The 12738-nt window shown below is 46.8% G+C and overlaps 1 protein-coding gene across 1 annotated transcript in view; it reads right to left on the bottom strand.

Moving 5' to 3' along the window:
• Nucleotides 1–519: 519 nt before the first annotated feature.
• Nucleotides 520–12738, bottom strand: part of aldh16a1 (aldehyde dehydrogenase 16 family, member A1) — a 17160-nt gene continuing 4941 nt past the window's right edge. Inside the window, exons 6-15 of the mRNA XM_034076862.2 lie at nt 12671–12738; nt 11633–11789; nt 11428–11503; nt 9911–10016; nt 9283–9416; nt 7343–7510; nt 4316–4517; nt 3069–3254; nt 2825–2950; nt 520–2075 (exon numbers count right to left, since the gene is read on the bottom strand). The exon at nt 12671–12738 is cut by the window's right edge and continues 91 nt beyond it. Of these exons, the coding sequence (XP_033932753.2) occupies nt 1908–2075; nt 2825–2950; nt 3069–3254; nt 4316–4517; nt 7343–7510; nt 9283–9416; nt 9911–10016; nt 11428–11503; nt 11633–11789; nt 12671–12738 (1391 nt within the window). The 3' untranslated portion in view covers nt 520–1907. The remainder of the gene's footprint in view (nt 2076–2824; nt 2951–3068; nt 3255–4315; nt 4518–7342; nt 7511–9282; nt 9417–9910; nt 10017–11427; nt 11504–11632; nt 11790–12670) is intronic.

Below are 12738 nucleotides of genomic sequence, written 5' to 3'. Positions count from 1 at the left end.
GGAACTACAGCACGGTCACATGACTTCACGTCACCACCGCTAAGCTAAAGGAGGCTAATGTTGGGCTATAAAGGAACTACAGCACGGTCACATGACTTCATGTCACCACCGCTAAGCTAAAGGTGGCTAATGTTGGGCTATAGAGGATCTACAGCACGGTCACATGACTTCACGTCACCACCGCTAAGCTAAAGGAGGCTAATGTTGGGCTATAAAGGAACTACAGCACGGTCACATGACTTCAGGTCACCACCGCTAAGCTAAAGGAGGCTAATGTTGGGCTATAAAGGAACTACAGCACGGTCACATGACTTCACGTCACCACCGCTAAGCTAAAGGAGGCTAATGTTGGGCTATAAAGGAACTACAGCACGGTCACATGACTTCACGTCACCACCGCTAAGCTAAAGGAGGCTAATGTTGGGCTATAAAAGAACTACAGCACGGTCACATGACTTCAGGTCACCACCGCTAAGCTAAAGGCAGCTAATGTTGGGCTATAGAGGAAAACACACAATATTTCAGAAGGAATGTGTTTTTAATGGTGTTAAAGGTTTGGATTATTGTTCAGTAATAAACAAACAGTACATTTTGATTTCACGGTCACAACATTGACCGTTTATTGCCGAGTCATTGAAAGACCTGTAAGGCAGACGAGGTTTCAGGTTTATAAAAGGAATGTATTCAAGAAAAATAAGACATTTTATTCTACCTTTGAAATCCCATTGGACCAGGAGATGGTGCGTTCAGGGACCAACACAGAAACACAACATATAGAGGTATAAAGTCCTCCCGTGTTCATGCTTCAGGAATAGCATCTCTCTCTTTTGTCATGTTATTGTGGTGTTTTCTCAACCTATACTTTATATATTTGGCACATAAGGTCACTGAGTTAGATCTAACAATAGATGTTTGCTAGTTTTTTGCTATTTATGATCAACAATTCCTTCCAAAACACTGATCTAACCGTGACTCATATTATCTGTGAATCATCCTTCATTGTCGTCTAAATACTGCAAAACACACCCAAAAAATAAGCGTATTATTACATTTAATTGACAGAATAGTCATGATAGAGGATGCAGGTAATGTAGTTTATTCTGACAGAGGAATAAACTTCATCATGAAAGTACGTTTTTGAAGTTTTCAGTAAAGTCTGTTTTAAGTGCTTCATTTTAATCTTAACATTTAAACCGTTAATATATTTAATCTCTTTATTTCTCATTCTGCTCGCTCACTTGATTTTGCCCGGTTGACGTTTCTCTTTCTCACATTTCTTCAGTTTCATAGTCGGCTGACTTCTGATCTGAAGAATAGCTCGTTTCCACAAAGAACTTGTGGAAAAACAGTGAAATAAAAGGTCATTTAAAAACAAATACTAAGACATTTTGACATTCAATCCTTGTTTGGTATCAATTCTCTTTTAATTAAACCTGATCCTTTATTTATAAAGATATCTCCCCCTTTAATCAGCAGATATCTCCCCCTTTAACAGTAGATATCTCCCTCTTTCTCCCCCTTTAATCAACAGATATCTCCCCCTTTAATCAACAGCTATCTCCCCCTTTAATCAACAGCTATCTCCCCCTTTAATCGGCAGATATCTCCCCCTTTAATCGGCAGATATCTCCCCCTTTAATCAACAGATATCTCCCCCTTTAATCAACAGATATCTCCCCCTTTAATCGGCAGATATCTCCCCCTTTAATCGGCAGATATCTCCCCCTTTAATCAACAGCTATCTCCCCCTTTAACAGTAGATATCTCCCACTTTAATCAACAGATATCTCCCCCTTAAACAGTAGATATCTCCCCCTTAAACAGTAGATATCTCCCCCTTTAATAGCAGATATCTCCCGCTTTCTCCACAGATATCATCTCCCTCTTTAACAGCTATTATCTCCCCCTCATGCCGTGGGGATCCAGATGCTCTTCCACTGCACGGCGTTCCTCCCCATCTCCTCCAGTATGGAGGGGTGAGTCCAGTCTCTCCCCCTTTCTCCCCCTTTCTGCTGGATGGAGAGCAGCAGTGTTTTCAGAGGAGAGCTGCAGGAGTGCTGGAGGAACTGACATCCCTGAAGAGAACCGGAGAAACAGGGGGTTCATAATTAATAATGTTGTATTTGTTTGTATTTTTGTATTGCTTTATTTTTGTAATTTACATTTTTGTATTTAAATTTAATTATTATTATTATATATTTTTTGTTGTCTTTTTTTTTTTTTTTTGGGGTTTGAACCTGTTTCCAACGCACAACCCACTGCACCACACGCCTCCCTATTATAATATTATGAAATTGAGAACCAGAGGGGTTAATGTGGGGATTGTGAGCTTTAGTAAAAGTAGGAATTAGTCTTAGTAGAAGTAAAAGTCCTCGTTCAAAATGTTTCGGTGAATCTCTTTAAACTGGCGATGATCGGTGAAGAGTGATTAAACTGAATGGATAATAAAACAAGATTTTATATGTAAATATATAATATAAAAAATCGATATATAAATGAAATACGTAAACAAAAAAAATCTATATAAATGTATCAAATCTAAAAGTATAAAAATATTCAAACTTACAATATAAAAATAAAACAAATAAATAAAAAATTGAAATTGAAAAAAATACAAATAATTTTTTAAATATACATAAAAAGTCTAAATGCCCAAAAATATATATAAATATATTCATATTTGAATCTAGTGCGGACAGTTCATCCATCATGAGTCCAACATTTCCAGCTCTCCACAAATATAAGAATAAAATAATATATGAAATTGCCCGTTTAAGTTTGTGTGTGTGTGTATGTGTGTGTGTGTATGTGTGTGTGTGTTTACCTCAGCGCTGCCCCAGTACCAGATGGCCTTAATGACGCTGTGATTGGCCAGAGAGACCGTCAGCTGATCTTTATAACCAGTGATGATATTCACTAATCCTGCAGGAAGATCTGAAGCCTGGAGCACCTGAGGAAGAGGAGGAGGAGGAAGAGGAGGAGGAGGAGGAGGAGGAGGAGGAGGAGGAGGATCAGTATTTACAGTTACACATACATTCTTTTATTTTGAAGGATGTCCCATCACCTACCTGAATGAAGGTCAGGGCAGGCAGTGGATTCTTCTCACTGGGGATCAAGATGACGGCGTTTCCAAAAGAGATGGCTGCTCCGAGCAGAGTGACCATAGAGAGGAGAGGGTTCTCATCAGGGAGGACGACTCCCACTACCCCCAGAGCCTCAGGGAGGGAGAGAGCAGAGCCAGAGAGGGGGAGAGACTGGGGGGGAGGGGGAGAGAGAGAGACCATGTTACTGAGAATCATCAACATAGAGAGGAGCAGGGAGGACTTATTTCTGTGTTTGACCCTGAAGGCAGCATCTCCATGTCCCCCCTCTGAAGTAAAGAGCTAATGTTGGGCTATAAAGGAACTACAGCACGGTCACATGACTTCACGTCACCACCGCTAAGCTAAAGGAGGCTAATGTTGGGCTATAAAGGAACTACAGCACGGTCACATGACTTCATGTCACCACCGCTAAGCTAAAGGAGGCTAATGTTGGGCTATAAAGGAACTACAGCACGGTCACATGACTTCACGTCACCACCGCTAAGCTAAAGGAGGCTAATGTTGGGCTATAAAGGAACTACAGCACGGTCACATGACTTCACGTCACCACCGCTAAGCTAAAGGAGGCTAATGTTGGGCTATAAAGGAACTACAGCACGGTCACATGACTTCACGTCACCACCGCTAAGCTAAAGGAGGCTAATGTTGGTCTATAAAGGAACTACAGCACGGTCACATGACTTCACGTCACCACCGCTAAGCTAAAGGTGGCTAATGTTGGGCTATAAAGGAACTACAGCACGGTCACAAGATTTCACGTCACCACCGCTAAGCTAAAGGCGGCTAATGTTGGGCTATAAAGGAACTACAGCACGGTCACATGACTTCACGTCACCACCGCTAAGCTAAAGGTGGCTAATGTTGGGCTATAAAGGAACTACAGCACGGTCACATGACTTCACGTCACCACCGCTAAGCTAAAGGAGGCTAGTGTTGGGCTATAAAGGAACTACAGCACGGTCACATGACTTCACGTCACCACCGCTAAGCTAAAGGAGGCTAATGTTGGGCTATAAAGGAACTACAGCACGGTCACATGACTTCACGTCACCACCGCTAAGCTAAAGGTGGCTAATGTTGGGCTATAAAGGAACTACAGCACGGTCACATGACTTCACGTCACCACCGCTAAGCTAAAGGTGGCTAATGTTGGGATACGCATATATATATATACATATATAAACTATGTATAAAATAAATAAAAGCCTCACTGTTCCTCCTTGCAGTTTGTCGCAGTAAGCCGCCCAATCATTGAGCCTGGCGATGCTAAGCTCCACCTCCTCGTCGGCCTTGTCCAATGAGAGGCCGGTCTGAGTGTTGATTGACGCACTTAAGTCCCGCCTCTTCGCCTCCAGGCCTTTAGCCAGAGAAAAGAGCGACTGAGCGCGTGCAGACGCACTCTTTTTCATCCAGCTGTAAGAAAGACACATGCTAAAATAAAATGTGTGTGTGTGTTTTCAGGTGTGTGTGTGTGTACATTTGTTTCTGGGTGTATTTGCTCTGATGAGGACACTACTACCCTAATCTGCCCGGCAACAAGGTTTCCCTGGTGACCTGCTGCGTCTACAGTAGAGGCGAGGCAGCTTCTGTCACTCAAGGACACTTTCAGGCCAGATCTCAAATCCTCCACAATCAAATGAACATGTGGATATTATGGGATTGAAAGCGGGTTAAAGATCTGTTTCCAGGAGATTTGAGAGCCCCTCTCACCTGATGATGTCATCACTCTGAACATCCCGCCCCATATCAGATCTGAAAAAGCCTGAAATGTTCACCAAACTTAAACTGTGATTTGAGGAAAAGTGTTCCATCTATCAGAAAACCCTTTCAGCCCAATACAGTGGAGAGTCTGGAGAGCAGGTTAAACTCGTAATCTTCTTTCTACGTTGAAGTATGGCGAATCTGTACGACCTCAAAGTCGGGTGATTTTGAGCTGTGTTCACGTCTGTTCCCCATTCATTCCTATGGGGGGGGGGAGGGGGGAGGTCGCTGCTTCTTTAAAACGTGGGATGTCCCGATCACCTTTTTTTGCTCCCGATCCGATTCCGATCATTTGATTTTGACAATCTGCCGATACCGATTTTTCCCGATCCGATCTTTATGCAATGCATTAAGAGAAAGAAAAGGTAACAGATAACGGCTGGTCATCCAACGCGATGAACTCAGCTATCTTGGCTGTTATCTTCGTGGCCTTTTCTCTGTTCTGGGGCCGTTTCTCTTTCCTTTTGAAAGCCTCTGAAAGTGTCGGTTGTTTCAGTGCCGTTACCCGAGTGGCCGCTGTGTACTCGTCGTGTTGTTGTTTCTCAGGTGGCGTATTAGATTGGTCGTGTTGAACGTAGCTCTGTTCTTTCCACCACTGCCTTCGCTTTCAATTTCATAATACTTCCAAACTCCTGACATGTTCTCTGTCCTCCCGAGTCACCAGCTGAACGTAGCCTCTCGTTAGCTTGCTGCTGCTATCAGACACTGCGCCCACTCTGTTGCTTTGAGAGGAATAAGCAACCAGGTCTGAAAACAAGCCCAAAGAAAGCAACACATACATGATGATGTGTAATTTCAAACCAAAGCTAAGTCCTCAGGATGACTTTAAGACGTGAACATGGTCATTTTTGTTTTGTAACATTAAATAATAAAAAAAAAAATTATATATATATAAAAAAAAAAAAAAATCGCGATCCCCGATTTTTTGAAAATCACGTGATCGGCTCCGATCTCCAATCACGTGATCGGCTCCGATCTCCAATCACGTGATCGGCTCCGATCTCCAATCCAAATCTCCAATTTGATCTATAAGCTGGGAATGATGGTTATAGATCTAAAGAAGCGAGCATGTACTGACGGGGACGGGGACTGTATTGCATTTCAGAATACTCAAACTCTTGTGATACTGAAACTGACTCAGAACATCCGCCTTGTGACCGTCTGAAAGCCCTGATGAACATATTTTCTAAAAGGCCAAATAACATAACTACTAAGTATTTTTTTGACAGCGTAAGAGCTTTGATTAAAAAGCTTTTATATTTCAACTCGATGTGCCCAGTGAAAAGCTGCCGCTCTTGGGTTATCGTTACTCTAAGCTATAATCCTTTAGGCTAAGACATATTAGCACGAATGCAGCAGGTGTGTGTGATGCTCGATACGTAGGTAATAACTAGATGTAAATAAGCAAGAAAACAAATACGATAAAGTGAGAAAAACATTTACGAAATGAAAATCAACTCAAAGTGAGACACAAAAACACGTCTTCTGAATCTCCCTGTTATTTCTCGATAGGCTGTGGACTACAGGTGTGTACTGCCCAGTAACACACAAGATATGTGCTGATTAAAGAGAGTGTGTGTGTGTGTGTGTGTGTGTCAGTTCTTATCTACAGTGGAGTGTGAATGTTCCCGTAGTGTGTTTATTAACTGTGTGTGTCTGTGTGTCTCTGTGTGTGTGAGTGTGTGTCTTTGTGTGTGCCTGTGTGTGTGTGAGTGTGTGCCTGTGTGTGTGTGTGTCTGTGTGTGTGAGTGTGTGTGTGTGTGTGTGTGTGTGTGTGTGTCTGTGCGTGTGTGTGCCTGTGCGTGTGTGTGTCTCTGTGCGTGTGTGTCTTTGTGTGTGTGTCTGTGCGTGTGTGTGCCTGTGCGTGTGTGTGTCTCTGTGCGTGTGTGTGTCTGTGCGTGTGTGTGTCTCTGTGCATGTCTGTGTGTGTGTGTCTGTGTGTCTGTGTGTGTGTATGCGTGTGTGTGTCTGTGTGTGTGTCTGTGTGTGTCTCTGTGCATGTCTGTGTGTATGCGCGTGTGTGTCTTTGTGTGTGTCTGTCTGTCTGTCTGTGTGTGTCTGTGCGTGTGTCTGTGCGTGTGTGTGTATGCGCGTGTGTGTGTGTGTGTCTGTGTGTGTGTCTGTGTCTGTGTGTGTCTGTGTATGTCTGTGTGTGTGTCTGTGTGTGTGTGTGTATGCGTGTGTGTGTCTGTGTGTGTCTGTGTGTGTCTCTGTGCATGTCTGTGTGTATGCGCGTGTGTGTCTTTGTGTGTGTCTGTGTGTGTGTGTGTGTGTATGCGTGTGTGTGTCTGTGTGTGTGTGTGTGTCTGTGTGTGTGTGTGTGTCTGTGTGTGTGTGTGTGTGTGTGTCTGTGTGTGTGTGTGTGTCTGTGTGTGTGTGTGTGTGTCTGTGTGTGTGTGTGTGTATGCGTGTGTGTGTGTGTGTCTGTGTGTGTGTGTGTCTGTGTGTGTGTGTGTCTGTGTGTGTGTGTGTCTCACCCTGGCTGGACTTTGACTGCAGCCTCCACGGCGTTTCGGACGTCTTTCCGTCCTCCGTCAGGACAAAACGCTAACACAGCGCCATCTGCTGCCTGCACCTTCAAACTGCAGCCTGACACCGACTTACACGGTTTCCCCCCCACAAACTGGGGGAGGGACTTCGGGGTACTGAGGGGGAGAGAAAGGGAGAGGGGGGAGAGAAAGGGAGAGGGGGGAGAGAAAGGGAGAGGGGGAGAGAAAGGGAGAGGGGGGAGAGAAAGGGAGAGGGGGGAGAGAAAGGGAGAGGGGGGAGAGAAAGGGAGAGGGGGGAGAGAAAGGGAGAGGGGGAGAGAAAGGGAGAGGGGGGAGAGAAAGGGAGAGGGGGAGAGAAAGGGAGAGGGGGGAGAGAAAGGGAGAGGGGGGAGAGAAAGGGAGAGGGGGGAGTTATACGCATGGCGTTATTATGCAGTAATGATGACACCGTATAGCGATGATTTAAAGGTCTCCTATCATACAACATGCACTTTCTGATGTCTCTTCTACATCACCGTGTGTCCCCGGCGTGTCAGGAGACTCACAAAGTGATGTCTTCTCTACATCACCGTGTGTCCCCCGTGTGTCAGGAGACTCACAAAGTGATGTCTTCTCTACATCACCACGTGTCCCCGGTGTGTCCCCCGTGTGTCAGGAGACTCACAAAGTGATGTCTTCTCTACATCACCGTGTGTCCCCGGCGTGTCCCCCGTGTGTCCCCGGTGTGTCCCCGGCGTGTCAGGAGACTCACAAAGTGATGTCTTCTCTACATCACCATGTGTCCCCGGTGTATCCCCGGTGTGTCAGGAGACTCACAATGTGATGTCTTCTCTACATCACCATGTGTCCCCCGGCGTGTCAGGAGACTCACAAAGTGATGTCTTCTCTACATCACCATGTGTCCCCGGTGTGTCAGGAGACTCACAAAGTGATGTCTTCTCTACATCACCACGTGTCCCCGGTGTATCCCCGGTGTGTCAGGAGACTCACAATGTGATGTCTTCTCTACATCACCATGTGTCCCCCGGCGTGTCAGGAGACTCACAATGTGATGTCTTCTCTACATCACCATGTGTCCCCGGTGTGTCCCGGTGTGTCAGGAGACTCACAAAGTGATGTCTTCTCTACATCACCATGTCCCCCGGTGTGTCCCCGGTGTCCCCCCGTGTATCCCCGGTGTGTCCCCGGTGTCCCCCCGTGTATCCCCGGTGTGTCCCCGTGTGTCCCCGGCGTGTCCCCGGTGTGTCAGGAGACTCACAATGTGATGTCTTCTCTACATCACCATGTCCCCCGGTGTGTCCCCGTGTATCCCCGGTGTGTCTCCGGTGGGTCCCTGGTGTATCCCGGTGTCCCCCCCGTGTGTCTCCGTGTATCCCCGGTGTGTCCCCGTGTGTTTCCGGTGTGTGTCCGTTGTCCTCCCGGTGTGTCCCCCGTGTGTCCCGGTGTCGTCCCGGTGTGTCAGGAGACTCTCAAAGTGTCAGAAACCCCTCTCTCTTCTCCTCCGTACCCACGTTTCTAAAAACGGGGAACAGCGGAGCTGATCCAGATTTGCTGCGTCATGACCACATTACTAAAATGTGGGCGGGCTTTACCCCCACGGACCAATCAGAAACGTTGCTGTCAGAAACAATGAGACGTGTTCTGGAAGTGATCTGGTCTGTGTTTACATTAGCATGCTAACACTCCGAGCTAGCCTCTACGTTGGGCTCCGTACTGGTTCAGAAATAATCCTTGATGTGGTTTGGAACACGATGTGGAGTCACATTGCTTGAAAGCCACTGACCCAGAAGCATCTCTTGAGTAGCGGCTGGAAGAGAGGGGCGAGGCAGGAACGGCTTGGTATGTTGAGCTGTGCCGAGAGAACAGTCCAATAGGAGACTTTTAACGATGTCGCTATGAAGCAGCAATGAGGATGTAAAGAGCCTCACCTGGCAGACTCTGCAGGGATGATGGTGGTGGGGGGGGCCGCAGATCCAAACTGAGAGTAATCCATCGAGAGGGGGGAGGAGCGGGGGAGAGGGGGGGAGGAAGAGGAGGAGGGACGAAGGAACTGGTACAGACCCTGAGAGAAAAAGGGGAGGAGGCGCAGTAATCAGCAGCGACCCGCTTCAACACGTGTGTTTCGGTGTATCCACGGCATCCATTTTGTTTTTCTACAGTATTGTTGTTTACAGTTATTTGTTGATGAACCCGATTTGTGTTCTTTGAAGTTGAAAAGGATATCGCTTCGTGTTTGTTACTTTCGTTGCAGTTGTGTCTTAAGTGTAATTTGGTTTGGCTTCCTATTTACGGACATGCTTTTATTTTGAAGGAGAGTTAGCGCTGTTGACAGGAAGTTGTTGTTGCTATGGAAACAAGGTGACGGAGATTAACGGAGGAAAGTAAAATCTACATATAAAGACGGAGAAAGTAAACGATAACATTTATAGTACTCCAACGAACGGATATTCAGATATTCGAATATAGCCCTAGTGTGTGTGTGTAGATGAGTGTGTGTGTGTGTGTGTAGATGAGTGTGTGTGTGTGTGTGTGTGTGTGTGTGTGTGTGAGACTGACCTCTTGACCTCCGTCGGTGCAGGAGCCGCTCTCTTTGTGGGGGGAGACGGGGAGGGAGGGGTCTGAGAGAGAGACGCAGTTCACACACACCGAGCCCACACACACACTGAGGAGAGAGGGGGGGGGGGGGGTGAGAGAGTAACAACACATCCTATTTATAAAGGCGTCTTTCAAGGCTCTCAAGGTCGGCGTACAAAATACACAACTCCTGTGTGTGTGTGTGTGTGTGTGTGTGTGTGTGTGTGTGTGTGTGTGTGTGTGTGTCAGTGTGTGTGAGTGTCAGTGTGTGTGTGAGTGTCAGTGTGAGTGAGTGTGAGTGTGAGTGAGTGTGTGAGTGTCAGTGTGTGTGTGTGTGTGAGTGTGTGAGTGTCAGTGTGTGTGTGTGTGTGTGTGAGTGTGTGTGTGTCAGTGTGAGTGAGTGTGAGTGTCAGTGTGTGTGTGTGTGTCAGTGTGTGTGTGTGTGTGTGTGTGTGTGTGTGAGAGTGTCAGTGTGTGTGTGTGTGTGTGTGAGTGTCAGTGTGTGTGTTTGTGTGTGTGTGTGTGTGAGTGTGTCAGTGTGAGTGAGTGTGAGTGTCAGTGTGTGTGTGTGTGTGTGTGTGTGTGTGTCAGTGTGTGTGTGTGTGTGTGTGTGTGTGTGTGTGTGTGTGTGAGAGTGTCAGTGTGTGTGTGTGTGTGTGTGAGTGTCAGTGTGAGTGAGTGTGAGTGTCAGTGTGTGTGTGTGTGTGTGTGTCAGTGTGTGTGTGTGTGTGTGTGTGTGTGTGTCAGTGTGAGTGAGTGTGAGTGTCAGTGTGTGTGTGTGTGTGTGTGTGTGTGTCAGTGTGTGTGTGTGTGTGTGTGTGTGGTGTGTGTGTGTGTGTGTGTGTGAGAGTGTCAGTGTGTGTGTGTGTGTGTGTGTGTGTGTGTGTGTGTGAGTGTCAGTGTGTGTGTGTGTGTGTGTGTGTGTGTGTGTGTGTGAGTGTGTGAGTGTCTGTGTGTGTGAGTGTCAGTGTGTGTGTGTGTGTGTGTGTGTGAGTGTCAGTGTGTGTGTTAGTGTCAGTGTGTGTGTTAGTGTGTGTGACAGTGTGTGTGAGTGTTAGTGTGTGTGTGTGTGTGTGTGTGTGTGTGTGTGTGTGTGTGTGTGTGTCAGTGTGTGTGAGTGTCAGTGTGTGTGTGTTAGTGTTAGTGTCAGTGTGTGTGTGTGTGTGTGTGTGTGTGTGTGTCAGTGTGTGTTAGTGTGTGTGTGTGTGTGTTAGTGTCAGTGTGTGTGTGTGTGTCTGTGTGTGAGTGTGTCAGTGTCAGTGAGTGTCAGTGTGTGAGTGTCAGTGTGTGTGTCAGTGAGTGTTAGTGTGTGTGTCAGTGAGTGTTAGTGTGTGTGAGTGTGTGTGAGTGTTAGTGTGTTAGTGTCAGTGTGTGTTAGTGTCAGTGTGTGTGTGTTAGTGTCAGTGTGTGTGTGTGAGTGTCAGTGTGTGTGTGTTAGTGTCAGTGTGTGTGTGTTAGTGTCAGTGTGTGTGTGTTAGTGTCAGTGTGTGTGTGAGTACCTCTTCGCTGTCTCCAGAGCCAGAGTGAGCTCTTCAGTCCAGATGGAGGCCGCCAGACCGTGAGGACTGTGGTTTGCTGAGACACACACACACACACACACACACACACACACACACACACACACACACACACACACACACACGATTTTTAACTTTTTAAAATTGTATTCTCAAATTTGATTTTCTTTCTCAAATTATTCCTCACCCAGCGCCACGGCCTCAGAGTTGCTCCTGAAGGTGAGGAGGGGCAGCAGGGGTCCGGGCGGGGGGGCGACCACGCAGGGGGAGGAGGGGGCGGAGCCTAAGATCACCGTGGGGGGGTACTGGGCTCCAGAGGAGGGGGGCGAGCAGGACTGGACCAACTGGGGAGCAGAGACAAAGAAAGACGTTTGTTGAAAGACAAAACGTTAAAGATATGTTTGTTTTTAAGTTCCCTCCCTAATTTAGAAACAAGTTGTGTGCCAGTGACGTGCGGGGAGGCGCGGACTCTTTCAGATATTATATTTTGACCTTAATCGAAATATTCGGTTATTTTCAAAAGCTTTTTTAGTTTGATGCTTCGATTCATTTCAAACAGACCGTTCAACAGAAGGATACCAACGTCTAAACATTGGATTGTTCTTCCTTAGTCAGATCCCAAATGATAGATGGAGTCCATGCTCTCCTTCTGGACATCTATCACTGTTTTGTGAAAGTCCTCCTCATCTCCCTGTAGTTTCAAAAGTCTAGCTCGTTGTTTGCGTCTGTGTAGAATACCAGTAGCAGCAAGGACCTGTGGGCTCACGTGCGCCCCCTGCAGTGCGGCAGAGGTCATGGCCGCCTCCCCTGGTGCTTTCTCAGTGCCGTTGTACGATGAGACCAGCGAGCCTGAATATCATATACGTGAAATAAGTTCTTGAGAGACGATGGATGGCGAGGACACATGTGATGAAGGGATCTACGAACATTACATTGGGGACATGCAGGGAGACGGAGCAGGCACGCGCTCAGGGCCGCTTTCCAGCCAGTGTCTGTGGGGTGAGGCATCTGAGGCGAGGCAGAGCTCGTCCCCGCCTCGCCTCATCGCTCCCATGAATGACGATATGAAGCGATAGGAATCAAACATAAATCAGACTTACAACACAGATCAGTAGAGACATTTTATTATTATTTAGTTTTTTCCCGTTACATTGGAGTATGACAGGTGAGGCTGTGTGTGTGTGTGTGTGTGTGTGTGTGTGTGTGTGTGTGTGTGTGTGCTCACTGTGGCCCCCTGCTGCTCTGCCTCCTGAACTGCAGCCTCCACCAGCCTCCGCTCCTCTTCGCTCCTCA

The sequence above is a fragment of the Pseudochaenichthys georgianus genome, unplaced genomic scaffold (genome assembly GCF_902827115.2).
Source record: "Pseudochaenichthys georgianus unplaced genomic scaffold, fPseGeo1.2 scaffold_1082_arrow_ctg1, whole genome shotgun sequence".
In the NCBI taxonomy this organism is placed as follows: Eukaryota; Metazoa; Chordata; class Actinopteri; order Perciformes; family Channichthyidae; genus Pseudochaenichthys; species Pseudochaenichthys georgianus.
The sequence above is the reverse complement of the archived record's forward strand: the minus strand, read 5'-3'. Positions and strand labels throughout refer to the sequence as shown.